Raw genomic sequence first — 23997 nt, 5'->3', positions numbered from 1 at the left:
ATTACACAGCAAACAGAAGTCATTGATATAAATGTTGCCATCAAGACATCTAAACACAGATGGGCAGGACATGTGGCCGGACAACAAGATAATCGGTGGACCATCAGAACGACCGAATGGACATCTTTTGTAAACAGAGAAGACCAAGATGAAAACCAAAATCAAGATATAGAGATAACCTTACACAACACATTGGCCTCTCTTGGCAGAGACTAGCTCAAGATACATGGTTAGAGTCTAGGGAAGGTTTCCTCAAAGAGCAAAATTTACCCTTATGATGATGATATGATGATGATGATATGAGTAGGGGGTCTCCCATTCATTGGCCTGAGGTCCTCTGATCTACCGCACCCATGGTGATATGGACACGAGATAAGTCATGCACAAAATATATTTGCATTCCGTTAAGTCACCTTCGTTTTGTCACTTTAAAAAAATACAGAGGACACGACCTCACCACATCTCCTCAATTGTAGTCACCGCCATGTGCTCAAACAATTTTGTTTACATTCTCTAATGCAATTGTCGCAACACGACACGTCACACTGTCATTACTCTGCCACCGCACAACGGTATGCTACAATTAGCAACTTTCTTTGGCTCCCTGGTCACTTATTTTTCAGCTATTTTGAATAAAAAGACCGTTTGGAAGCGTACACAATTTGCCTGACACACACTTACATTTGAACGGACCATCACCATCATTTAGCAGAATAATAACCGGACAAATGGATGAAAACAAACATATTTTTGTTGAAAATCCAACTATAGGAAAACCGAGGCACCGCCAGCAAGTGATGTTTACGATGTGGTGTGATGACATCGGTGACTTGATGATGCAGGTTATGTGTGACAAAGACTTGGCTGCATTGATGTTACTTTTCCCAAGTCAAAGTAAGAGCGTGTTCACGTAAAAAGGAAAGTAAATAAAAAGGGGTAAAAATGGAAGCAAACGATACGCGTCTAGACTTGCTGAGACGTCTCCTTTTACAAAGTTTGCAGCTGGACGAAGACAAATGGCGAGAGTTAGTGACTGAGAAAAAGAACCTGCTCTATTTCAACAGTTTGTTCAACAGCAGGGAGTCAGTGAACCTTTTCCTTTGGGTCGAGGCAGACTCCAGCGTGTCCATGAGTTTGGACTTCCCGAAAAAGCCAAACAAAGTGGTGTGCGTGACGAAAACGGAGAAGGAGGTTATCAGTGCGGACAATGTCTCCAGGGCATTGCTGATTGAAGACCTTCATGGAGAAGACGTGCTCAGCTTCATCACCGCTCTCACTCAGGAGGTCCGCTAGCTTATGTGCCAGAGAGCGCTCCCTGCAGGATAAATATAAACATCTTTGTCTCCACAGGTTGTCTGTCCGTTGCTTAGCAACCCAGAAAACAATGGTGAGTGGGCGCCTGGTGCGGCCGAGGAGACGCTGAACTTCATGGAGCGGCTAAAGAATGAAGCTCTGGTGATGAAGGCTCGGCAGGAAGGATGGACCTTTCTTCCTTTTCCCAAGCATCTCCCTGACGACAAGGAGCTGTAACGCACTTCTTTAACATTTGTTTCATGGGTTGTCAGGGTCTGGCATGGGCAACGTGAGATAAACAAAAGAAGGCATCTGTAGTGCGCTAAACTGGACTGTTAAAAACTCAATAACTAAATCTGATTTAGAATTTTTTTTTTCTTTTTTCTCATGCTGCTGCACACAAAAGCTGTGGTTTACTGGTGGTTTACTGGCAGTAAGTCGGACACCTTTCCAGTGAGGGTTGGACTCCGCCAAGGTTGCCCTTTGTCACCGATTCTGTTCATAACTTTTATGGACAGAATTTCTAGGCGCAGTCAAGGCGTTGAGGGGATCTGGTTTGGTGGCTGCAGGATTAGGTCTCTGCTTTTTGCAGATGATGTGGTCCTGATGGCTTCATCTGGCCAGGATCTTCAGCTCTCACTGGATCAGTTCGCAGCCGAGTGTGAAGCGACTGGGATGAGAATCAGCACCTCCAAGTCCGAGTCCATGGTTCTCGCCCGGAAACGGGTGGAGTGCCATCTCCGGGTTGGGGAGGAGATCTTGCCCCAAGTGGAGGAGTTCAAGTACCTCGGAGTCTTGTTCACGAGTGAGGTAAGAGTGGATCGTGAGATCGACAGGCGGATCGGTGCGGCGTCTTCAGTAATGCGGACGCTGTATCGATCCGTTGTGGTGAAGAAGGAGCTGAGCCGTAAGGCAAAGCTCTCAATTTCCCGGTCGATGAACGTTCCCATCCTCACCTATGGTCACGAGCTTTGGGTTATGACCGAAAGGACAAGATCACGGCTACAAGCGGACGAAATGAGTTTCCTCCGCCGGGTGGCGGGGCTCTCCCTTAGAGATAGGGTGAGAAGCTCTGTCATCCGGGGGGAGCTCAAAGTAAAGCCGCTGCTCCTCCACATCGAGAGGAGCCAGATGAGGGGGTTTGGGCATCTGGTCAGGATGCCACCCGAACGCCTCCCTAGGGAGGTGTTTAGGGCACGTCCGACCGGTAGGAGGCCACGGGGAAGACCCAGGACACGTTGGGAAGACTATGTCTCCCGGCTGGCCTGGGAACGCCTCGGGATCCCCCGGGAAGAGCTGGACAGAGGGAACTCTGGGCTTCCCTGCTTAGGCTGCTGTCCCCGCGACCCTACCTCGGATAAGCGGAAGAAGATGGATGGATGGATGGATGGTGTACATCACTGACCGAGAGAGGAAGAAAGCCCCGCCAACAATGTCTTCTTCTTTCCCCTGACAGGAAGTCACCTGCCATCAAGCTTCTCCATGCCTGCGAGTCAGTCATCATTGAGTGGGCGGGGCTTGTGTCAGAGTTACTGCAGCAGAAACCGTCTCAGGCGCTCTTGGACGGATTCAAACCTGAACCATCTGAAGAGTTTAACTTCTGGAACAGCCGGCTGAAGAACCTGCAGCTTATCCAGCAGCAGGTGAGTATGGCGCCGACATCATTTGATGACATCATACCGACGCGTTGTTGTTGATCAGATGATTAGCAGCAAAGCCCAGCAGTTGGCGTCTTACCTTCAGTCAGCTGAGGGTGCATACTGCTTCATCTTAAAACAAATTTATGGAGAAGTCCAGACAGGTAAAAAAGAAAAAAAAGAAACACTAGCTGATGTCAGCTCAGCTATAACTTTTGACCTCTTTAGGACTCCAAGAGGCTGAGGACGCCACCCAGAACCTGAAACCTCTTCAGGAAAAACTGGAAGAAACAGAGGTTCTGGAGTATTCTCAGGTAGCAGATGCAGCATTGGTCACATGATGTATGACATAATCAGCTCTGTGCATGATTGACAGCTGAGAGACAGCATGGCTGCTGTCATGGAGAAGATAAACCAGGTGTGGATGAACTCACACTTCCACTGTAAACCGTGCTGGATTGTGGTGCTGCTGCAGGAGATCTGCAACCTCTTCTTAGACCGGGTATTGATGCAATCACGCACTGACTTTATACATGTCCTAATGACCCAATCACAGGTTTAATCAATGACTTAATTACCAAATTAATGATCTAACTAATGACTTATCGACCGAAACATTGATTTCACCACAGACTTAATGACCCAATCACAGAATGGATCAATTAAATAATGGCCCAATCACAGATTTAATGACCCAATCCCTGACTTAAAGGTGACCTATCAACTTCTCACCTAATGGTGCCTGTTTCTATGTATTTGAGGTCTTCAGAAGTCCCGAAAAATTTGAATTGAAATGTTAGGCATTGCAAAGATAATTATAAAACAATCTTGCCTTCCTTCATACTTCCTCCAAACAAGCAGTTTGGAATTTGCCTAATTTGTGACCTCATGTGACCTCTCCATATATGATAAAGTTTTACCCAAAGAGCTTTGCGCAAGTCCACCTTTGTAGTCCAACGCTCTAGTCAATAAGATCGTTTTTTTCTCTATCCTCTTGTTGTGGGTCAGACTTTCTTGCACATGCATCCTCCGCCATTGCAATTTCTCATAAAAAGTAGCGCGTAATCCTAACTTAATATGGAAGCACTAAAAACTACAACATGGCTGACGGGGAAAAGACCCAGTTGAAGTGGAGGCACGTAAATAATGCCACCCACAAAACGGCGCATACTGAAGAGACGGTCAGAAAGTGGCTTGAAGATGGTCTGTAAAACATGATCTATGCAACATTTTGACCAAAGAACCACCATTACATTTTATGTAGACCACAAGGAAGTGTTTTAAGTGTAGAAAAATAATTACCGGTATATCACCCAATTAATTACGTAAGTTAATGACCGACTTAATCAATGACTTAATGACCCAAACACTGATTAAATCAGACTTATTGACCCAGTCACCAACTTAATCACCGAATGACCCAATCAATGACTTAAGACAGACTTAATCACTGAATCAGTGAGTTAATTGTGGATTTAATAAACCAATCAATGACATATTGACTGAGTTCATCAATAGTTTAAAGACCCAATCCCTGACATAATCAATTAATGACTCGATGACATAATCACTCAATTTAAAAACCCATTCACTGACCTAATGACCAAGTGAGTTAATCACTGACTTAATGACACAATCCCTAACTTAATTGATTACCTAATTAATGACTGACTTAATAACTCAAAAACCCAACAATGCACGTAATCATAGACTTTGATCCAATCACGAACCTGTTTAATGACTGACACAATGGCTGACTTCGTGAGTGACTTACTCAATGACCCAATCATTGACCCAATTAATAACTTAATGATCCCAACAAATGACATTACTGATTTAATCAGACTTAATGACCCAATCACTAACTTAATTGATGACCTAATCAATGACTTTGACCAATTAACTCACTTAATCAATGATTGAATGACTCAATCATATTACATAATCACTGACCTAATTACTGACTTAAACAATGCTTTATTGACTTTACCCCAATCAATAACATAATGACTAATTTAATCACTGACTAAAGACAAAGCTTGTATTGCAGAGCAGGACGTTTCTGCGCGGACAGGAGGTGATGCGGGGTCTTCTTGCAGACCCCGCTAAGGTTCTTGAGGACATCCAAGTTGTTACGTTGACACTGGAGAAATTTAAAGAAAAGTACATTCAGTGCAGGAATCACCTGGAAAAACAGGTGCTCATCACATGACAGCCTTGTTACTATGTGGCATCCGTGAGCCAAGTCTAGGGGACGAAATGATTGTGTGTGTGTGTGTGTGTGTGCGCAGGATGGGGGCTCACGCAGGTGGGAGTTTCCTTCACATCTGGTGTTCTCTCAGCTGGATGACTTCCTGTCACGCATGATCAGCATACAGGCACGTATGCACTGTTGCACTGTCTTTCGCCCACACAGACACATAGTTAGACCCACCTCCTGCCCCCCGATAGGAGGTGTACAGCATTCGGCTGCAGTTTCAATTGGAACAGGTGGTTCTTGCAGGAGGGCGTGGCAAGATGTGGACCGATGCCGTGGAGGAAGTGTACCAGGACTTCCTGCTTCAGCTTCACCTTCTATCTGACTGTCAGTACGACGCCAGCGAGCCCACAGATCAGGTGACATTTGGCGGCCGTCAGAGGGGCTTCCTGATTGGCCACTGGAGGTTGATGACCCCTCCTTCTCCTGTCATGTGCTGCTTAGAGCTTTCCGCTGCAGGCCTGCTCCTTCCAGGAGTATGTGCTGGACCTGGAAGCCAGGCTGGTGTCCATTCTTAAAGGAACCCTGGATGACTGCTGCGTGTCATCGTCTGCAGTCAAGGTGTGGCACACATACACGCACACACAGCCACTCGCATTGAAAACCGAGGGACTGGGTCATTGTTTCAGATTCTGAACATGTTCGGCCAAGTACTAGACCGCCCACTGATCCAGGAGCAGCTGCGTCCCCAGCTTGTGCGTCTGGTGGACATGGTCATGACAGAACTTGACCAGGTTGAGGCACTGATCCAAAGTAAGACTTCTAAGACAGATGTGTCATCCAAGTTCAGGTCCAGTCGGGCCATCACCCTCAGGTGGACTCAACAACTCCTGCTGAGGGCTCACAATGTCCTCCAGAACTTCCAGACAGTCCAACACCTGTAAGAACACACACACGCACACATTCACGCACACACGAGTGTTCATGCCACATGTGTGTGTGTGTTGAGATGTGTGGACTCAGGTGAGCTTGTCATGCAAAAGTTCCAGAAAATTTCAGCTCTGGTTGTGGAGCTCAGGTACTCAGTCAGACTGGACTGGAGCTCCAAGCTGGACAGGGATTCTGCTTTCATTCTGGAACATCCTCTGATCAAACAGCAGGCAAAAGGCATGATGGGAATTCCCTTCAGGGACAAAGTCAGTCAAGTTGCCATGATGTATGTCACATGAAGTCAGAGGACCCTAACGTGTGTGTGTGTGTGTGTGTGTTCAGTTGGAGACGATGCTGAGCGAAATTAAGCAAGTGAGCTGGGAGAGGGACATAGAACTACACCCCCAAGCTGCTCAATTATTGAAGTCCAGATGTGACATCGGAAAGAGTTACCAGTGTCTGAGTCACATGGTGTCATGCTACAACCAGGTCTATGCACATATACACACACGCACGCACTCGCAGTGTCCATGTGACACTCACAGTGGCTGTCAGTCAGGTGGTGAGCGGAACTCTGCCAGTGGAACTTCCTCTGATCCAGGAACAGCAGAAGGAGATAAAGCAGAGCCTGTTGGAGCTGACAAACCAGAAGTGGAGCAGCGAAGGTGACAGGTCACATGACACATCACATGATGAGCAACAGGTGACAAGTGTGTGTGTGCTCCCCCAGGTGTGCACGAGTTAGTTGAGCAGAAGAGAGAAAGTGTGACAGCTTTCTTCGCCATGGTGAATGAAGCACGTGCCAACATGGCAACCATGTCTCAGATCACGCAGGTCAGCTGACCTACACACATCCATCGTTTCCCAGCACGACTCCAGAGTCTAACCCCTCAGCTGACCCTCAGGGGTGGGTGGAGCTTCCCCTGCTGCAGCGTATAGGAAACTTTCTTCAGAGGGGGGAAGCTACAGAGGAGAGCTACAGTCAGCTGAGAAAAGACAGCGAGGAGGTGCTCAGGCTTACTCAGGTGAGGAGGAGAAGGTTGTGGAGGAGCATACAGGTGGACGATGAGAGTCACAATCAACTGTTGTCAGGAGAACCTCCGACTGTACGCAGCAGATGACACCTCCGCGTCCTGGTATACCTATCTGGATCATGTCGACCAGCTGGTCCAGGATGGACTGTTACAGCTGCTGCTGCGCTCGCTGCACTTCCTGTCAGACAACATGAAGCCACAGGTGCGAGCACACCTGCCAAATGCACAAGTTTACTGCGCTTACCGTATGTGTGTGTGCGCAGAGCTCTGGGGGGGCCTTGTTGCAGGTCTCACTGCAGCTGGATTCAACAGGAAGTTTATTTGAGCCTTCTCTGGAGGAAGACCTTGCTGACCTCTTAAAGTCCTTCATCGATGACGTCTACTCGGCCGCCAGCCTGCCGCCAAGGATCTCCGTCAGTCACCATGGCGGCCACCAGGTGAGTCAGAAGAAAGGTGGGAGAAAGGTCAGTGACCGAATGAACACCGCCCCATATAGGAGGCGCTGCGAGAGAACGCCGACCTCATGGCGCTGGAACAGGAAGTGATGCAGCATCTGCCAGAGGTGAGAGAGGAGGCGGCGCTTCTAAAGGCGCGCTTGGACAATTTCTCACATCTCTGGAACAGCAATAAGCGGGCGGTGATGCAAGAATTCCTGACCTACGGAAGGAAACTGAAGCCCGAGGAGGAAGAAGTGGCGGAGACCCCGCCTACCTTGGCAGACTTTCAAAGAGAGGTGAGGCAAGACACACTTCTTGTCTGAGCGACTCTTTGACACATTCTCTGCTTGTGAAGATCCAATCCCTGCAGAAACAAATGTCAAGCGTCAGTCACCTGAGCAAGAACGAGCTGCTGCACGGCTGGCTGCAGGTTGAGCTCAAACCTTTCAAAGACGCCCTGCATCTATTCATTCACAACTGGATCAGCATGTACACGCAGCACTTGCTTAAACTGGTGCGACACAGGTGAGACCCTTGACAGCCAGCCCTCCTGACAAGTGATAACTCAGTGCGTGTGTGTGTACTCAGCATGTCTCGTCGCAGCGTTGATGAGGAGCAAGATGAAGATAAGAAGTCTTCCTCCAACTTTCCACTGACAGAAACCATCATGCTGCTGGAAACTGTCGGAGTGGAAGTGCCTGAACTCACCACGTTGCTCCAGGTAGCGTGATGTCATCAATGACGTCTTTGCCGGTGCCCTCACCATGTTGACCTGTTGTCGTTTGCGTTTCAGAGCTGATGACCACGCCAGATGTTCATACAGTGTACGCATGCTGGTGTGTTTATGAAGCATGTAATCAGTGAAGATAAATAAATGCTTTAATATCATCAAAAAGTGGACAAACATCCATGCATTCATTTGACCCGTTTAGTCCGCCACAACCGAGCAGAGAAAACGGGAGGCACAATAATCAAAACATCCATCCCTTTCCTGGCGCCACACCCATTTTCTACAGCAACAGACAGTATGTAGAATCCAACGAGGTCACCGAGGCGGACCAATCAAACAGCAGCTAGCGGCGATAAACGCCGAAGGCCACCAAGCTGAGGAAAATGGTGATTCCCACCAGCGAGGCGGTGGCGGGTGCCGTGAAGAACTGACGGTACTGAATCTGACAGTACCAAAGCACCGACAGCATGAGAACCAGCAGCGGGACCATGAGGCTCCCCACATTGAGTGCCACCTGCACCTGGTCTGCAGGGCCCGCCCCCACCGCTGCCCGTGTGGCGTGCGGAGAAATGTGACAGTGCAACACGCAGTTGTGAGCCAAGTGGAGGGACTCCAGTGTGATGGTGTCATCCTGCAGCAGCTGGCCTTGATAGATGAGACGCACCTGCTGCTCTTGGCCCGCAAAGTAGGTCCTGCAAAAGTCAGGACAGTTAGCAGAAAGCTACGCCGGGTTAACTTGAGTGGGCGGAGCCATCTCTTACCTTTTAATGTATCCTATGGTGTCCTGAGCTTTGACCCGTGCTGTTTTCTCTGTGTCGTTCAAGAACTTCAGTCTGACTACCATGTTTCTCTGGGAGTCCTCGTCGCTTCTCCCCGCATCTACATCCTCCGCTGCCTCCCGTATACTTCCTTCGCCCTCCTCTTTAACTTCCTCGGGAGAGACGGCGAGGGGAGGAGTCCCGGTCGTGTGGCTCTCGCCAGCAGAGGTTGAGGGCACGTCCTGGTGGGGGGTCCTCTGAGGAAGGGTAGAGCTTGTAGATGAGTCCAACAGGTGATCCAGCGGTTCTGATGTGCGGGTCGAGATCCAGGCCAGCAGCAGCACCAGGAAAACGATCATCACCCCAAACAACAGCGTCACCTCGTCTCCCACACCCTCGATCAACGCCATCTTCCACGCCCAATCAGGCAAACACGATTGAAGCACCTGCACACAAGGGGGCGGCACATAACATTTCTAGAAAACATTTTAGAATCTCTTTTAATGTCACCATAGCAACACAACGGGTTGGAAGTTTCATTTAAGTAGGTCCTTTAGCGTCAACGACAGATGACCAATACTGAAAACAACAATACAACCAGTAAAAGTCTCAACAGTTAGCTAAAAAAAAAAAAGCTATAGGCTAACTGGTAGCTCCGCTGCAGTGGGCCGAAAGTAAGGAAAAGTTTGAGGTAACATCTGCTCTTTGCCACGAATCAAATGTAAAATACTGTATTGTCTAATTGTGCAAAACAACAACTTACTGATCAGCGTGTACACGTCATGTCAGGAGATAGCCTTCAAGCTAATCAAGCTAATCTGTTTCTTCGGCTGCACTTCCGGCTCGCGTCATGTGTTCTTCGGTGGTTGTCTGCCGGCGCCCCCCGCTGGTCATCTTTTCGGAGCACTACAATAAACACAGTGTTTAATTGATATTAATCTCATGTAACAATCCAAAATAACATTTCGAGGTTAAAGAATAGGATTTTGACTTTATTGTTTGGCCTGTTACAGCTAGAATAAATATATTGTTTGATTTTCATATTGTTTGATTCTCCACGCCAGCAGGCGGCGCTACGGAAACAGTTTAGCTAGCGTTAGTATTTAGTGTTTTAATTGTACAACTCTTGCGGCTTTCTCTCATTTTCAAACTGACTCCAACACTTGGCAGTTCCGCTTCAGCGGACTGATAAGCTGATAGGTGAGGACCGACGGGAGCCGTCATCTAATGCAGGTAGATGTCACTCGGAAGCCGGCAGCCTCTTCGATGGCTTGCACGCCGGGGAGGAGGTCCTCACGAGTGCCTTCTCTCGGTCGCTCTTGTCGGGTCCACCTGGAGCCACGACTGGCCGCTCTCCTCACGTCAAACCGGTCGCTGGTCTTTGGTAGCCGCGCAAAAGTCGTCCTGTCAGACGGCTGTGGTCGGTCGGTGCGAAGCCAAAGAGGAGCTTTTAGTTGTTTTCTTGTTGAAATGACAGAATAAAGTTTTTTTTTTCAAAACGCGAATGTGGCGCCCGCTTGGCTTGTGTAGTAGCCGGCATGCTTGCTGCTTTCCTCCGCCTTTGTGCTCATGTTTGGCCGAGGAGGTCCTCCCCCTACGGCGCTGGGCGGAGTTTCATACCGGACCAGGCGCTCCTTTTGTCGGATCTCTTTCGACCTGACTCCCCGGGGCTTCGGGCACAAAGAACAGAACAGAGACTTCTTCTATGAGCACAGCCACAAAACGTCCGCGGCGTGTGCAGGAGTGTGTGGAACGTGGACCGGAACCACAGGGTAAGTTTAAAATGCCTTGTTTCCATACATTTGACGAGTTTTGGCCTCGTCGCTGCCGCTGTGTTGTCGAGCTTCATGGCGGCCTTGCAGTGCAGGCTTGTGGGCTGCAGCGAGTCACGCAGCCCGCTAGCATACGTACCACGATCGGAACCAGACCTTGAACAATACTTATCACTGCTTTCAAAACACATGTTTTTTTGCACATTTATTTAGAAAACACTTCAATTGCAAATTGAAAGAAATCCCCTTTTATTTTTGACACAATCGTCTTTTCTAACCACACGTGACTTAATGTTAAAAGAGCAAATCGACTTTAACTTTTGATCTTTTTTATTGAAATGATCGAAGAAAAAGAATCACACATTCAGACACTTTCAGGTGTTGTTTGTGGGCCAGCGAAAGCTGCGTTCTGACTCCTGCCGGAGAATAAATGTCATTACAGGGGGGAAACACGTCATGACGCCGTGTCTACCATCAAAACATGTTTTTACCAATTTACTGTATATCACTGTGTCTGAATACATGTTTTCACTTGTAGTACTCACATATCTGGTTTAATACGTCATACATGAGCTTAATTGTATCTGTTTTAATATATCATACATGATTTTCCTTATATTCCTATATAATAATTGTACAGCGATGTCAGGTGTTTTTCCTGTTATCTGCTGGAGCCATCTCCTTGTAATTATCGATTCGTTTTTGAATAATCGAAAAAAACGCACATGATAACCTCAATGCGTTCAGGGAAAATTTTTCAATAATAACAAATTTGTCTGTTTGCCGTAACTTTAATTCTTTTTTAGATAAATGGACATTAACATTGAAATTGTACTTTTAACATGTTTGCAATAATTCACCACCACTTATCACAGCACCCACACACCACCGCTCTTTTGTGCACACTATTGCTACGGCCGTGCAGAAACTCTGCTTATTTCATGTTCCGGGCACTCAATGTTGTCTGTATTTTTTATTCATTTTTTATTGGTTACATTCATTTAACGATGAATTATAGATAAGACTAATATTTGTAGCAGGAAATCAACTGCAAACAAATTTATCCTTTTTCTCATTAGGGTCATGATCACAGCAGCACTGCACTCGTTGTGGGGATCAAATATGGTACTTATCGATGCACAAATAAGTCCAACTTGGTCTTTAACCAATTAATGCTTAATTTGTGGATCCCTCAGATGTAAAGACATGATGTGACTCCAATCTTTTCTTGTTTAAATCCGTGTGTGTTTAAGGAAGTGAGGTCGTAGCGAGCAGTAACGTCTTGGTGATGATGAATGGTTTAAATCTTTAAAAAAATATTTTTCTTAAGAGTGTATATATCCATTCTATCCCATTTTAAATATTATTTGTATGATCGCTTGTATATTTGCCTCAAAAACTTTCAAAATATGCCTAAATCTGCACTGATGCAGGTAAACAAACAGTAGCCTAATGGGACTCTAGACCCTTGCCTGAAACCTGGAAGTGCCTCTTGGTCATGTGATTGCGACCCAGCAATAGGAGGAGTATACATATCAAAATGAACATTAACTTACAGGTATACATCTGTCCTAACTTTGAATTATATACAGCATATATGTTTATTTGTATAAACATAACTTAAAGACTATTTTGGTAGCCGACTAATAGGATTGTGAAGCATAAACCTATTCAATGGCTCTAATTAGGCCTTCTGCTTTTGTATTAGCTTAAGATATATTTGAGATGTAGAGATTAACCAAAGCCAATTCAATGAATGGGACAAAATGCTATCTAGGTATACAGTATATGGCAAAGTAAAAGGCCAAGAGTTTGTCTCAAAATTTTACAGCTGGCCAAACAAAAGGGAGGATGGGATTTACCTTGCCTCAGATATCATTATTTTGCAGCGTAGATGAGAACAGTGATAGGCTGGTGCAACCCGTCATATGTTGCTCAATGGAAAAATATTAAAGAAGAAATGCCCTCCATCACCATAAAAGCAATCTTGGCGGATAACAACCGACAAACCCACATAAATAACATTGATAACCCATAACAGTACCATACACAATTAAAAAATACACTCTTTTAACCCATTTACTATAGACCTGATGGGTAATATGCAAAATGTGCACACTTTGACATGTTTGACGCATTTTAGTTGCTTGAGGGACATCGATAGAAAATGGATGGATGGCTGGATATTTCTAATTGATTTCAAAACTTTGAGGAGGCCATGGAAGTAAACAAAGAAGGAATGATCCATCCATCCATCCATGTTCTACCTCTTGTTCTGTTCAGGGTCGCGAGGGGTGCTAGAGCCTATCTCAGCTGCTTCGGGTGGACAAGTCGCCACCTCATCGCAGGGCCAGCACAGATAGATATTCTCTTAATATTCAATCTTTTATTGTTTATACTTCATATTATAGCAGTCCAGGCGTCAGTAAGCCGTGCCCGTCCTTGGCTGGAAACTGTTTATTTTATTAGTTGTTTTTTTTACATCAGAGCAGGTAAAAAAAGATGATAACTAATCAAAACAAAGGCACGTTGACTAAGATGATAACACAATTAACTGACATGTTAAAGTATTAACATGAGAAGAAAATGTTGATAGAAACAAAATCCAATCATTTTTAATTTCGTCTTGTCAAAGGATGGGACAAGTTCGGAATATATCCAATCAAAGCTCCTTAATGGCGGTTAGTTATGAACGCGAGCCAATCAGATGCTTTTACCTGCAAGTTAAGGAAGTCACCGCCAAAACCTTTACCTTGTTCCACATTGTATGTACTGTATGTACACCTGGGAGAAAGCGAACATAAATGTTTAAATTTTACTTTTATGGTGCCATCAGCAGGCAAGTCATCGATCGTGACATCAAATCTATTATTTTCTGCTATTTGTGTTAAGCTGAAAACTGATTCCCTGCCAAAAATTGATTTGCGCCGCGGAAGCGTGTAACACTTTCGGGTTTCATCTGTCCACAACTGATTACAAACACTTATATTTGTGGTTATCGGTAAGGATGTATGTTGAAGCCTTTATCATGTCCGATAAATGACAGAGTTGGCCATTTCTATGGTAATAATGAGATTTTAAAGGATGTTATTGATCTGATGTTGATGTGCTAAAACCTCTTTCTTGTTTAGAATTAGAAGCTCCATACAATAACTGTTCTTTAATCATGCACATAATAAATATTAATCAAGTTTTTCGATGTATTCATTCAAGATAGTTCCATATATAAGAATGAAGTACATACAGTACTGTTTATGTGTTGAAGTACCCTTTATACCCAAAAGAGTTACATATACAATGATAAAGTACATACTGTACTGTTTAAGTGTTGAAGTAAGCTTTAAAAAGCTAAAATCAACCACAAACTACATATTAGTGATTCAAAATAATAGTTTGATATGGACACACATTATCTGTACATCATGTATGCACAGAATAGATGTGTCAATATCAAAATATTACTTTGAATCTCTTTTTGGCAACCAAGAATATATTGATTTAATGAATACATCAAAACACTTTTTAATGTTTATTACATGCTTGAACAAAGATCAGTTATTATTGTATGTAGTTTTTAAACAAAAAAGGGCTTGGATTTAGCACATCTACAACAGTCCTTTACAATTAATAGCAAAGAAATGGCCAACAGCTGCGTTTTTGGACACGATAAAGACTTAAATAATTTCAAACACATAACTTGATGTCTGATGATGAGCAGCCAGGTTCCAGATTTCCGTTGTCCTTCACTACATTTATCAGCAACAAATTTTATTGTCGTATATGTCAATGAATCAATTGCACCACTGTTGTTTAGCTGTGTACTAACATTATATAATTATATACAGTAAGTGTGTGTAACTACGTGAAGGGGGCGGAGTCAGTTTGAACAGACTCTGCATGATGAATGGCGTTGGCCTTGCTGCGCCTCAAAGCGGCAGACTCAAGATTGTGGCAGGTAACTTCGACATGATGATGATGATGCTCATAATGATGCTAATGATGCTGAAGGTGATTTGTGTGTAGATGAATGGCGTCAGGAGGACTGTCTGACACTGTTGGAGAGGATTCGCAGCCTTCTTCCTGATGCAGATGCCATGAAGTACAAAACAACAGAGTCGCACTTCGACTGGGACAAGGTGGGCTTTGGAAGCTTCACGGGAGAAATGTGTCGCCAGAAGTGGAGCAAAGTTTCGTCAGAGGTGCGTGAATGTTGGTCAACTAGGGCTGAAGGTGACTTTTGACTCTGAAATGTTGTTTGTCAGGTCCGCAAGTACAGAACCATGACAGAGCTCATCTTGGATGCCATCGAGTTTGTTAAATATCCCTACAAAGGCAAGAAGTTGAAGGTGAGAGTCTTCTGTGCTAAGAAAGATGATTAGGATATAAGCTTTTTTATCTTACGGCGCGCCCCCTTGGCGTCCATACAGACGCATCCTGATTTCCCCAAGAAGCCGTTGACGCCGTATTTCAGGTTCTTCATGGAGAAAAGAGCCAAATATGCCAAAATCTACCCGGAGATGAGCAACCTGGACCTGACCAAGATCTTGTCCAAGAAGTACAAAGAGCTGCCAGATAAGAAGAAGGTAGAAGGAATTCCTAAGACGATGATGACTCAGCGCTTAAACCGTTTGCACCCCGTTTGTTGTTGCAGCAAAAGTATGTCACCGAATTCCAGAGTGAAAAAGAGGAATTTGGGAAAAACATGGCTCGATTCAAGTAAGACACAAAGAAGAACATGAAGACGAAACTTTGCTCTCAATGTTCTGTTCTTGCAGACACGAGCATCCTGACCTAATGGAGGAAAGCAAGAAGTCGGACCTTCCCGAGAAACCAAAAACTCCTCAGCAGCTTTGGTACAACCACGAGAAGAAGACCTACCTTAAACTCCACCCGGAGGTAGGCCTACATACACACACACACACACACACACACACACACACACACACACACCTATGGTGATGATGATGATGGCGGTGGTTGCAGGTGACCCAGAAGGAGATGAAGGATGTGTTGCGGAGACAATGGTCTCAGTTGTCTGACAAGAAAAGACTGAAGTGGATCAGCAAAGCTTTGGAGCTTCAGAAAGACTACGAGGTAACACTCACACACATACACACACGATACACAGACTGACACTGTGTGTGTGTTTAGGACAACATGCGAGTGTATCATGAGGCTCATCCAGACGTCACGTCAGACGATCACGTGCGCTCCGTCCTCACAAAGGCGGAAAGACAGCTGAAGGACAAGTTTGACGGACGGCCGACTAAACCTCCGCCGTGAGTGACACGTTTCTTCAGATGCGGCGGCGTAGCACGCGGCTAACGGATGTATACCATAGGAACGGATACTCGCTGTACTGTGCCGAACTGATGGTCAACATGAAGGACGTTCCCAGCACGGAGCGCATGGTCCTGTGCAGCAAAAGATGGAAGATGATGACCCAGAAGGAAAAGGACATGTTTCAGAAACGCTGCGAGCAGGTTTGTCCCATCCACTTCTTGCCAGGAGCCTGATGCTGGCGCTGTTGTTTACGCACTGCTTGTGTGCATCCCCTCAGAGGAAGAAGCAGTACGATGTGGACTTGCAGAGGTTTCTAGCGGTTAGTCTTCACACCTTTAGAAATTAGAATCCCCCACTTCCAATCATCATCATGCTAATAAGGTTGTGGTTTTTTAGAGCCTTCCAGAAGAAGAACGAGACCGCATTCTGACCGAGGAGAAGCTGGGTGGAGCCAGGGGGACAGGAGGCGTGGTCTCCAGTCCGCACAGAACCAAGTCGCCGCTCATCAAGGTCAGATTATTTCAACACAACTTCATTGATTAGAACCTTGGTTTTGTTGGACCTCAGACATGTCCATCAGATGGGGTCTTGGACTTAATTTGAAGGGGGAAACGGGGGACATTTCGGTCCCTCTCACTATCTCATGTTCAGAAATAGTGTAACGCTATTGATTAGACACAAGTCAAACACTTGTGCCAGGTGGAAAATCGCCACTCAGACTGAAGCTTGTCCCTTTTAAACTGCCTACAAGGATGCCCAAGATCATTGATTGGCTTTCTGGCGCTGCCTTCTTGCCAACATGATGCTGATTGACAGAATGCACAGTGTTTCTGCGGGTCATTAAAAAGCTTTAAAAGTCATTAAATGGATTTAAAAAAAATTAAGGCCTTAAATGGCATTAAAAAGCATTAAAGTACCAGTAGAATGAAAAAATAAAGTTGCCTCTTTATTAAAGTTTCTATCATATACATCTGATTTAAAACACCAAAAGACTTACAAAGTTTGGGAGTAAATAGATATGACCAAAATGATATCAATCTCAAGAGATTCCCGAGCCATTTTGAGGGATAATGAGCAAGCCACTCACTTGATCTGTGACGTAGAGGTGGGAACCACTGATCCCTTCTCCACCAACAACAATGCTAATCATGCAGACTTTGTGAGAGCCAACAACAATTACTTTGCGAAAAATTATGATCCAGAACCTTATATTTTTTAGCCTGTTGCACAGGGGTTAGTGCATGTGTCTCACAATACGAAGGTCCTGAGCTCGGGATCTTTCTGTGTGGAGTTTGCATGTTCTCCCCGTGACTGCGTGGGTTCCCCCCAGGTACTCCAGCTTCCTCCCACCTCCAAAAGACATGCACCTGGAAATAGGTTGATTGGCAACACTAAATTGACCCTAGTGAATGAATGTGAGTGTGAATGTTGTCTGTCTATCTGTGTTGGCCCTGTGATGAGGTGGCGACTTGTCCAGGGTGTATCCCGCCTTCCGCCTGAATGCAGCTGAGATAGGCTTCAGCACCCCCGCGACCCCGAAAGGGACAAGCGGTAGAAAATGGATGGATGGATGCATGGATAAAGAGGATAAGCTACAAGTTTTAGAACATATCCAGCTTTAGTGAAACACTAAGCATCATGTAGCACTATTAATTGCTAAACAAGAAATACAAACTACAAACATAATAAAATGATCGCTTACTGTACAATGTCTGCTCTCACTGTGTTGACGACTGATAGGATGTTCATATCTTCCTATTTAGATGAAGAATTAATCATAATCCACTAGGGGTGGAGCGGTATTGTAGATACCGCAGTATTACGGTTTCAAAGTCTTCACAATAATACCGTGACGCCCGACGGTATCAAACAAAAACTTGGTGTGTAGTTTTTTCTGGCGCTTTAGCGTTGGCTAGGTCTGAAAATAAAGTACATCTACCAGATAACTCAGCGCAGTGCGGGACGCCAAAGTGAGGGCGTGGAACGCCGTAAGCAGGAAGTGAAGTGTGTTTTTGTAGTCAATGAGAAGAATTGTTTTTTTAGACATTTCCTGAAAAATGTAATCAAAATCTATCCATAACTATTTGAGTTATGTTGCTCACAAACAGAAAAACAAACCCTGGTGAAAACATAAACTCTTTGGGGGAAATAAGAAAGTCTGTGTTCTGCAAAGCAATGCGTGCAACTTTCGTCTTGAGCGTTTTCAAGGCGACACAGAGCCAGCCCTTCACGTCGCACCGCACGGAGGTAATCACCCCCAAACAATTGTTCAAACGGGAAATATGAGGTAACTGAAAAACTACTTGTTACATCTTCAATCCATCCATCTATTTTTCCACCCCTTCCACCCTCTCGATGTCGCGCGGGGACTGTAGCCTGTCCAACTGCACTCGGGTGGAAGGCAGTGAAAGCCCTGGACAAGTCACAACCTCATAAACTTGTCACACAGAAAATATATTTGAAGCCAAACATCAGATTGTGAGGTATTTACATTATTAAAAGTTAAATTGTTAGTTAACTTATGTAAAAAATATATATATATTTTCCCAACTAATATAATCATGTCCACTACAGAGAACACTGCTTCTTAGAAAGTAAAAGTTGAAAGACACTAAAGTGAACATTATTGTTTTACACTGGGTGTTTATTTACATTGTCACTTTACAAACACTGAACTGTAAGTTTTTTTAATATTTGCTTGAAACAGTGGATGTTTCTGCACAATTCTTCGCACCTAAAAACTCATGTTTGTAGTAATAACAATGATTTTAACATTTTAACATTATGTTTGTGTTACATTACAGTACAGTTTATCCTAAACATTCCTGCCACTTCATTTAACGCACTATAACACGTCTTTTTTGGGGGGACATATCCCACAATAATATCGTACCGAGGCCTTAATACTGTGATAATATTGTATTGTAAGATTTTGATACGGTTACATCCTTATAATCCACACGAAAGGGTTAAAAGGAAAAGTTCCTGCCTGCAGACACAGTCTTCGGTTGTCTGTCTTTGTCTCCATTTCCAGGTATAAATTTAATGTCACAGGTGAACAACGTCTAGATTCATGGCTAAATCCTCCAATTATCCAGATGAGAGGCGTGATTTATAATGTAAAATAACTTTGACGAGTCGAGATGCAGCAGGATACCGGCCGGCCTAATGCTGTAGCATAAGCTAATAACTCTGTTATGAATGCGCTGCTAAAAAAATGATTTGTCTGCGTTAGCACTTACAGTAACAATATCGCTAATATTTGGTTAATCACATATTGTGACCTGAATATTACTATATTATTATGTTTTGGATGGTTATTTAGAGGGCTTTGTGGGCAGAATGTAGAGCCCACATTGACTCAATTGTCATTAGACTTTTTTTTAAATGTATTTATGACTTAGAGTGCAAAAAAAAGAAAAAACAGATGTGTTCATGTCTTACATAGGGATTGTGAATGATCGACCGCACATCTCTTTCTAATTTTTGCACTGATCTGCTGATATGCTCAGAGTGCAGAAGCATTACCATTGTGATGTCATCCCACCCCAACTACGGAAATTGACAAAGACATTTGGAGCAGAATATTCAAAATGGGCATCTGAAATTGTGGCATTTTGTAATGTACACTTTGCGGATTTGAAATACAATTGGATATGGTTTAATGAATACAATGAAACACAATTAAGCATATAAAGTCAACTTGGTTTTTCCATTCTACTGGTACGTACTTAAAATACGATGTCCAGAGGCATTTAAAAAATGTCATGCAATTGTAGGCATGTGCCGGTAGTCAATAAGTCAATTAACTAAATGAAAATGAACTTAATAACTTTGCTGACATCGATAAATTGCTATGTCCATGTGTGATTCTTTTCTTCGTCTCTGGCTTTCAAAATGTATACAACAGGTATCACTCTGTGCATCACTCTCAGCACATGTGCCCATTTATCTAACAGTAGGATTAAATTAACAGAGTGGAGCTTCTGGTCTGTGATCCATTATGTTTGTTTCGGTATGTGCAGTCGGGACCGCTAGCTTACACACAGAACACAGGCATCGCTTCGCTAGTCGCAACTCACTAGTGAGAAGCGCTGCTAAGTTAAAAAAAAAAGTTAGGAGGAAAAAAGATGATTACAAAGCCAAATTTCCCAGTGTGGAAATATTTCATATTTAAACTGAACGAGCATCATGAGCCCATCAGCACAGACGGACTAGCAAGTATGCCATGATGACATGGGTAACAAAAAAGACAACCAAACAACCGACCGAGTTTTTCCAATTGGGGAAAAATAACTGCGCTTTCATTTATTTGCTTTTATTTATTCAAGTGCAATTTCTGCTAACATTATTAGTGCATGTGCGTCACAATAAAAAGGTCCTGGGTTCGATCCCTGGGCTCGGGTTTTTTCTGTGTGAAGTTTGCATGTTCTCCCTGGGCACTCCGGCTTCCTGCGACCTCCAAAGACATGCACCTGGGGATAGGTTGATTGGCAACACTAAATTGGCCCTAGTGTGTGAATGTTGTCTGTCTGTCTGTCTGTGTTGGCCCTGCGATGACGTGGCGACTTGTCCAGGGTGTATCCCGTCTTCTGCTTGAATGCAGCTGGGATAGGCTCCAGCACCCCCCGCGACCCCGAAAGGGACAAGCGGTAGAAAATGGGTGGATGGATGGATTACATTAGTGATTAATTTGGCCACAGTAAATATAAACTCTTCAACTATTCAACACTATCATTGTCAAATGCTCACAATTTTGTCTATACAGACAATTGTATGCTTTTGGCAATATATATAATAACAATCTGCAGTACGACATGGGCATTACATTTGTTTTAAGTTGCATTAAAATAGCATTAAAATTCAATATGCTGATACTTGCAGAAACCCTGATGCAGCAGCTGACCAGTCAGTGGTCAGATGCGAGATAAGAACGAGTCGCGATCATTCAAAGGAGAGAGAGAGATATTTGTAATAGAAATAATTTAAAAAGAGTTATTGTTAGAAGGGAACTGCACTTATTTGGTATTATATCATTCACTATCCTTATGTAAGATAAGCACACATTTGTTTGTTTTTTGATTCTAACTCCTATATAAACGTAAATGAAAGTCCGCTAAGAAGGGAGTGGCTGTCATCCGCCTATAAACCGGGTATCCGTGGCGTCTTAAAAAGTCTTAAATGCATCCTTTTGAATTTACGGCCTTAAGATGTCTAAAATTCTCCTAAAAATCTCATAAAAGGTCTTAAATACGATTTTAAAAGGTCTAAAAAATCTATTAACATTACTTTTATTTAAAACATGCATAATCTTCAGTCTTGCTTTTAAATGTTTCGCTATTACTTAACTACAAAACGGAACCAAAGCAAGGCTACCTGTGCTGTCTCTCTATTTTTCTTTGTGCAAATACACTAGTATTACTGTAGACGTTTTTATCTCTTTGCTTAATTTTGACAGCTGCAAAAACCCTGCAAATGTTAACCATATATATATCATATAGAGGTGTTAACATTCCCTTTCACAGACAATATATTGTTGTGTTTTCCTCTACCATTGCTGACGTTCTGGTTGTTGTTACATGAAAACACTTATGAAGCACACGGCACCTTTTGCAAGAAAACACTTGTATGGCAAATCTGAAAAATGGCTGTCATGTTTCTTTTTCTTTTTTTAATTAGAGAAGAGATAGAGGAGCTTCTGGTGTATTTAGTTAGTTTAACTATTTTGTTTTCTAATGTGAAAGAGCCATGAATTACTTCATATACTTTAAATGTATTCTGGTCCCCTTATTTTTTTCCTTTGTCTTTGTTCTCTTGCCGTGATCGATGTGAAATAGTCTTAAATTATTTTCAAAAGGGTCTTTAAAAAAAGTCTAAAATTTGACTTGTTAAAACCATGCAGAGACTCCAATAAAGCGCTCTTAAAACATCATAACACCTCCATCAATGTTTATATACACGCTGTAAGTATATATGTAATGTAGTAACAGGCACATTCATAATATCACGTAATATTTCAGTACTTTGATCATTTTAACAACTTAACACCCACAACATGACTAATCATGGCAGACTTTGAGTGCCCCTCCACTTCTGTATTTTAAAATTTCGTCCCTATATGGGGTTTATGAGGTGATGTAGAATCTCATTCTTGGCCGGGTGGGTCGTTGTTCAGTTTTGGAGCACCAGCTTGGTGTTGCGGTTCCGAAGATTAACTTGAAAAAAAATGGTGGGCCAGGTGGAAGAACCAGAACTATGGGGCTCTTCGGGCTCCAAGGAGCGTCATGACACCAAGAAGACGGCCAAACTTCCCGAGACACCCAAAACGGCAGAAGAGATGTGGCAGCACACCGTGACCGCCGACTTCCTGTCCAAATGCAGAGTGCGTCTTGTTAACCTTGCTTAAAAATAATATTTTGCTTACCTTCACAATAAAAGCCTTTGTTTACATGCACAGAGCGACCGCAGGAAAGCTCAAGCAGCCATGGAGGCGGCCTGGAAGTCCATGGAGAAGAAGGAGAAGATTCAGTGGATCAAGAAAGCAGCAGAAGACCAGAAGCGCTACGAGGTTCCTTCAGTGCCATCAGTGTGGTCTCCATAGCAGCCGACGATGTCATCACCGTGGTGTCTGCTGTGTCCTGCAGAGAGAGCTGCTGGAAAGGAGGACGCCGCCACTGCCGCTGCCACCAGCAGGGAACCAGAAGAAGCCTAAATTTGATGGCGAGCCAAAGAAGCCTCCAGTGTGAGTATACAGAAAGTCAGAATCAATACAGGTCACATGATGAGGGGAAAAAGGTGTTCTTTGCCACCGGGTCTGCTTGTCTAATCGGGCGGTAATAGACCGATATGGACGAGGTTGTCGTCGAGTCATGCGACGTTCCCTGCTTAAAATGTGCTAAGCCCAGCCCACTGGACCTGTCTTCCACTAGGAGCGGCTATCAGATGTTCTCGCAGGAGCTGCTGACGAATGGCGAGCTGAACCACTTCAGCCTGAAAGAGCGAATGGTGGAGATTGGCAAGCGTTGGCACAAACTGACGCCGGGCCAAAAGGACAAGTACAAGAAGCACGTGGACGAGCAGCAGGGCGAGTACAAGGCAGAACTAGAGGCGTGGATCAAGGTAACTGTCGCTTGTCTGCTGTTTCTCTGCTAAGCCCCGCCCAGCTGACGATCGTTTCTTGTTAGTCTCTCTCCCCGCAGGATCGCGACGCCTACAAAGAGTTTTCCTCCTCGGTGAGTCTTGCGGCTACCGCATAAGTCCAGCGGTGAAACATGTTCATTCCCTCCTCGTGTGCGCCGGCTTTAGAAACGTCGCAGCACAGCAAAACTTGGAAGCAGTCGTCCAACAAAAGTGCTCCTAACAACGAAGGGCAAGGTGATGCCCTCCAAGGTCCCACCCCTTGGAGTGGGCGTCAGCAAACGAGCAATGGCGTACAGAGCAAAGGTAAACAACAATCTTGGCTTTTTGTTTCTGGCGTGGAGCTAACTGTCATCCTACAGCAAGACATGTCCGACTCAGACGACGACAAGAGTGAATCGTCCGACTCTGATGACGACGAGGAGACATCGGGAAGCAGCGACAGCGAAGACGACGAGGTGACACTTTTATTACGTTATGTCCCGTCACAATAAAGCATTTTCTCACCATGGCAACCATGTTTTCTTTACTCAGAACGATGAGGATGAAGATGAAGATCAGACGTCTTCAGAGGAATCCAGTGACTCGGACTCAGACTAGCCCTGCCTCCTCTTTGGAGAGGATAGGCTGTGCTGGCCACGCCTCGTGGTGTGACAAGAATTAGGGGCGGAGCTTAAGACAGCATTTTGTTATTTTTTTGATCAGATAGGTGGGCGGGCTTGTCTGAAAACATGAATAAGAAATGAATGCACTTTTTCTCACCCTGACAAGTAAAGTTTATCTACAACA

General features: G+C 44.3%; 4 protein-coding genes across 9 annotated transcripts in view; 2 read left to right on the top strand and 2 right to left on the bottom strand.

Moving 5' to 3' along the window:
* ttc19 (tetratricopeptide repeat domain 19) overlaps positions 1–762 on the bottom strand; it is a 21765-nt gene extending 21003 nt beyond the window's left edge. Inside the window, exon 1 of the mRNA XM_061979223.1 lies at positions 682–762. Coding sequence (XP_061835207.1) covers positions 682–705 — 24 coding nt within the window. The 5' untranslated portion in view covers positions 706–762. The remainder of the gene's footprint in view (positions 1–681) is intronic.
* Positions 344–8429, top strand: LOC133618653 (dynein axonemal heavy chain 17-like). Of its 4 annotated transcripts, none has more exons than XM_061979216.2 (23): positions 344–1284; positions 1351–1526; positions 2750–2936; positions 2995–3094; positions 3159–3244; positions 3307–3432; positions 4981–5127; positions 5222–5308; positions 5382–5546; positions 5632–5748; positions 5817–5882; positions 5978–6067; positions 6171–6323; positions 6400–6546; positions 6617–6722; positions 6788–6891; positions 6963–7082; positions 7150–7293; positions 7355–7528; positions 7588–7824; positions 7884–8053; positions 8117–8249; positions 8322–8429. In XM_061979216.2, the coding sequence occupies exons 1-23, from the start codon at positions 943–945 to the stop codon at positions 8325–8327; spliced, it is 3183 nt and encodes a 1060-aa protein (XP_061835200.1). In that variant the 5' UTR covers positions 344–942; the 3' UTR covers positions 8328–8429. The 4 variants fall into 4 exon arrangements, 3 of the variants coding, with proteins under 3 accessions (XP_061835200.1, XP_061835199.1, XP_061835198.1); XM_061979215.2 differs by having other exon boundaries at positions 5817–5921; XM_061979214.2 differs by having other exon boundaries at positions 345–1284; positions 5817–6067; positions 6137–6323.
* On the bottom strand, positions 8386–9926 carry tmub1 (transmembrane and ubiquitin-like domain containing 1). The gene is made up of 3 exons (XM_061979225.1): positions 9780–9926; positions 9020–9462; positions 8386–8950 (listed from the first exon to the last, which is right to left on the bottom strand). Exons 2-3 carry the CDS (start codon positions 9424–9426, stop codon positions 8602–8604), a joined length of 756 nt encoding a protein of 251 aa, XP_061835209.1. The 5' UTR covers positions 9427–9462; positions 9780–9926; the 3' UTR covers positions 8386–8601.
* A 273-nt stretch (positions 9927–10199) lies between these two features.
* On the top strand, positions 10200–23990 carry ubtfl (upstream binding transcription factor, like). Of its 3 annotated transcripts, none has more exons than XM_061979219.2 (20): positions 10200–10788; positions 14657–14743; positions 14812–14987; positions 15051–15134; positions 15216–15371; positions 15440–15504; positions 15564–15684; positions 15772–15882; positions 15940–16067; positions 16130–16271; positions 16349–16390; positions 16468–16581; positions 22310–22453; positions 22529–22639; positions 22716–22813; positions 23001–23190; positions 23256–23303; positions 23377–23514; positions 23571–23666; positions 23743–23989. In XM_061979219.2, the coding sequence occupies exons 1-20, from the start codon at positions 10722–10724 to the stop codon at positions 23806–23808; spliced, it is 2184 nt and encodes a 727-aa protein (XP_061835203.2). In that variant the 5' UTR covers positions 10200–10721; the 3' UTR covers positions 23809–23989. The 3 variants fall into 3 exon arrangements, with proteins under 3 accessions (XP_061835203.2, XP_061835205.2, XP_061835204.2); XM_061979220.2 differs by having other exon boundaries at positions 10623–10788; positions 14634–14743; positions 23743–23988; XM_061979221.2 differs by lacking the exon at positions 22310–22453 and having other exon boundaries at positions 23743–23990.
* Positions 23991–23997: the final 7 nt, after the last annotated feature.

Source organism: Nerophis lumbriciformis, linkage group LG19 (genome assembly GCF_033978685.3).
Source record: "Nerophis lumbriciformis linkage group LG19, RoL_Nlum_v2.1, whole genome shotgun sequence".
Classification (NCBI taxonomy): domain Eukaryota; kingdom Metazoa; phylum Chordata; class Actinopteri; order Syngnathiformes; family Syngnathidae; genus Nerophis; species Nerophis lumbriciformis.
This window is presented reverse-complemented; position numbering and strand designations above follow the sequence as displayed.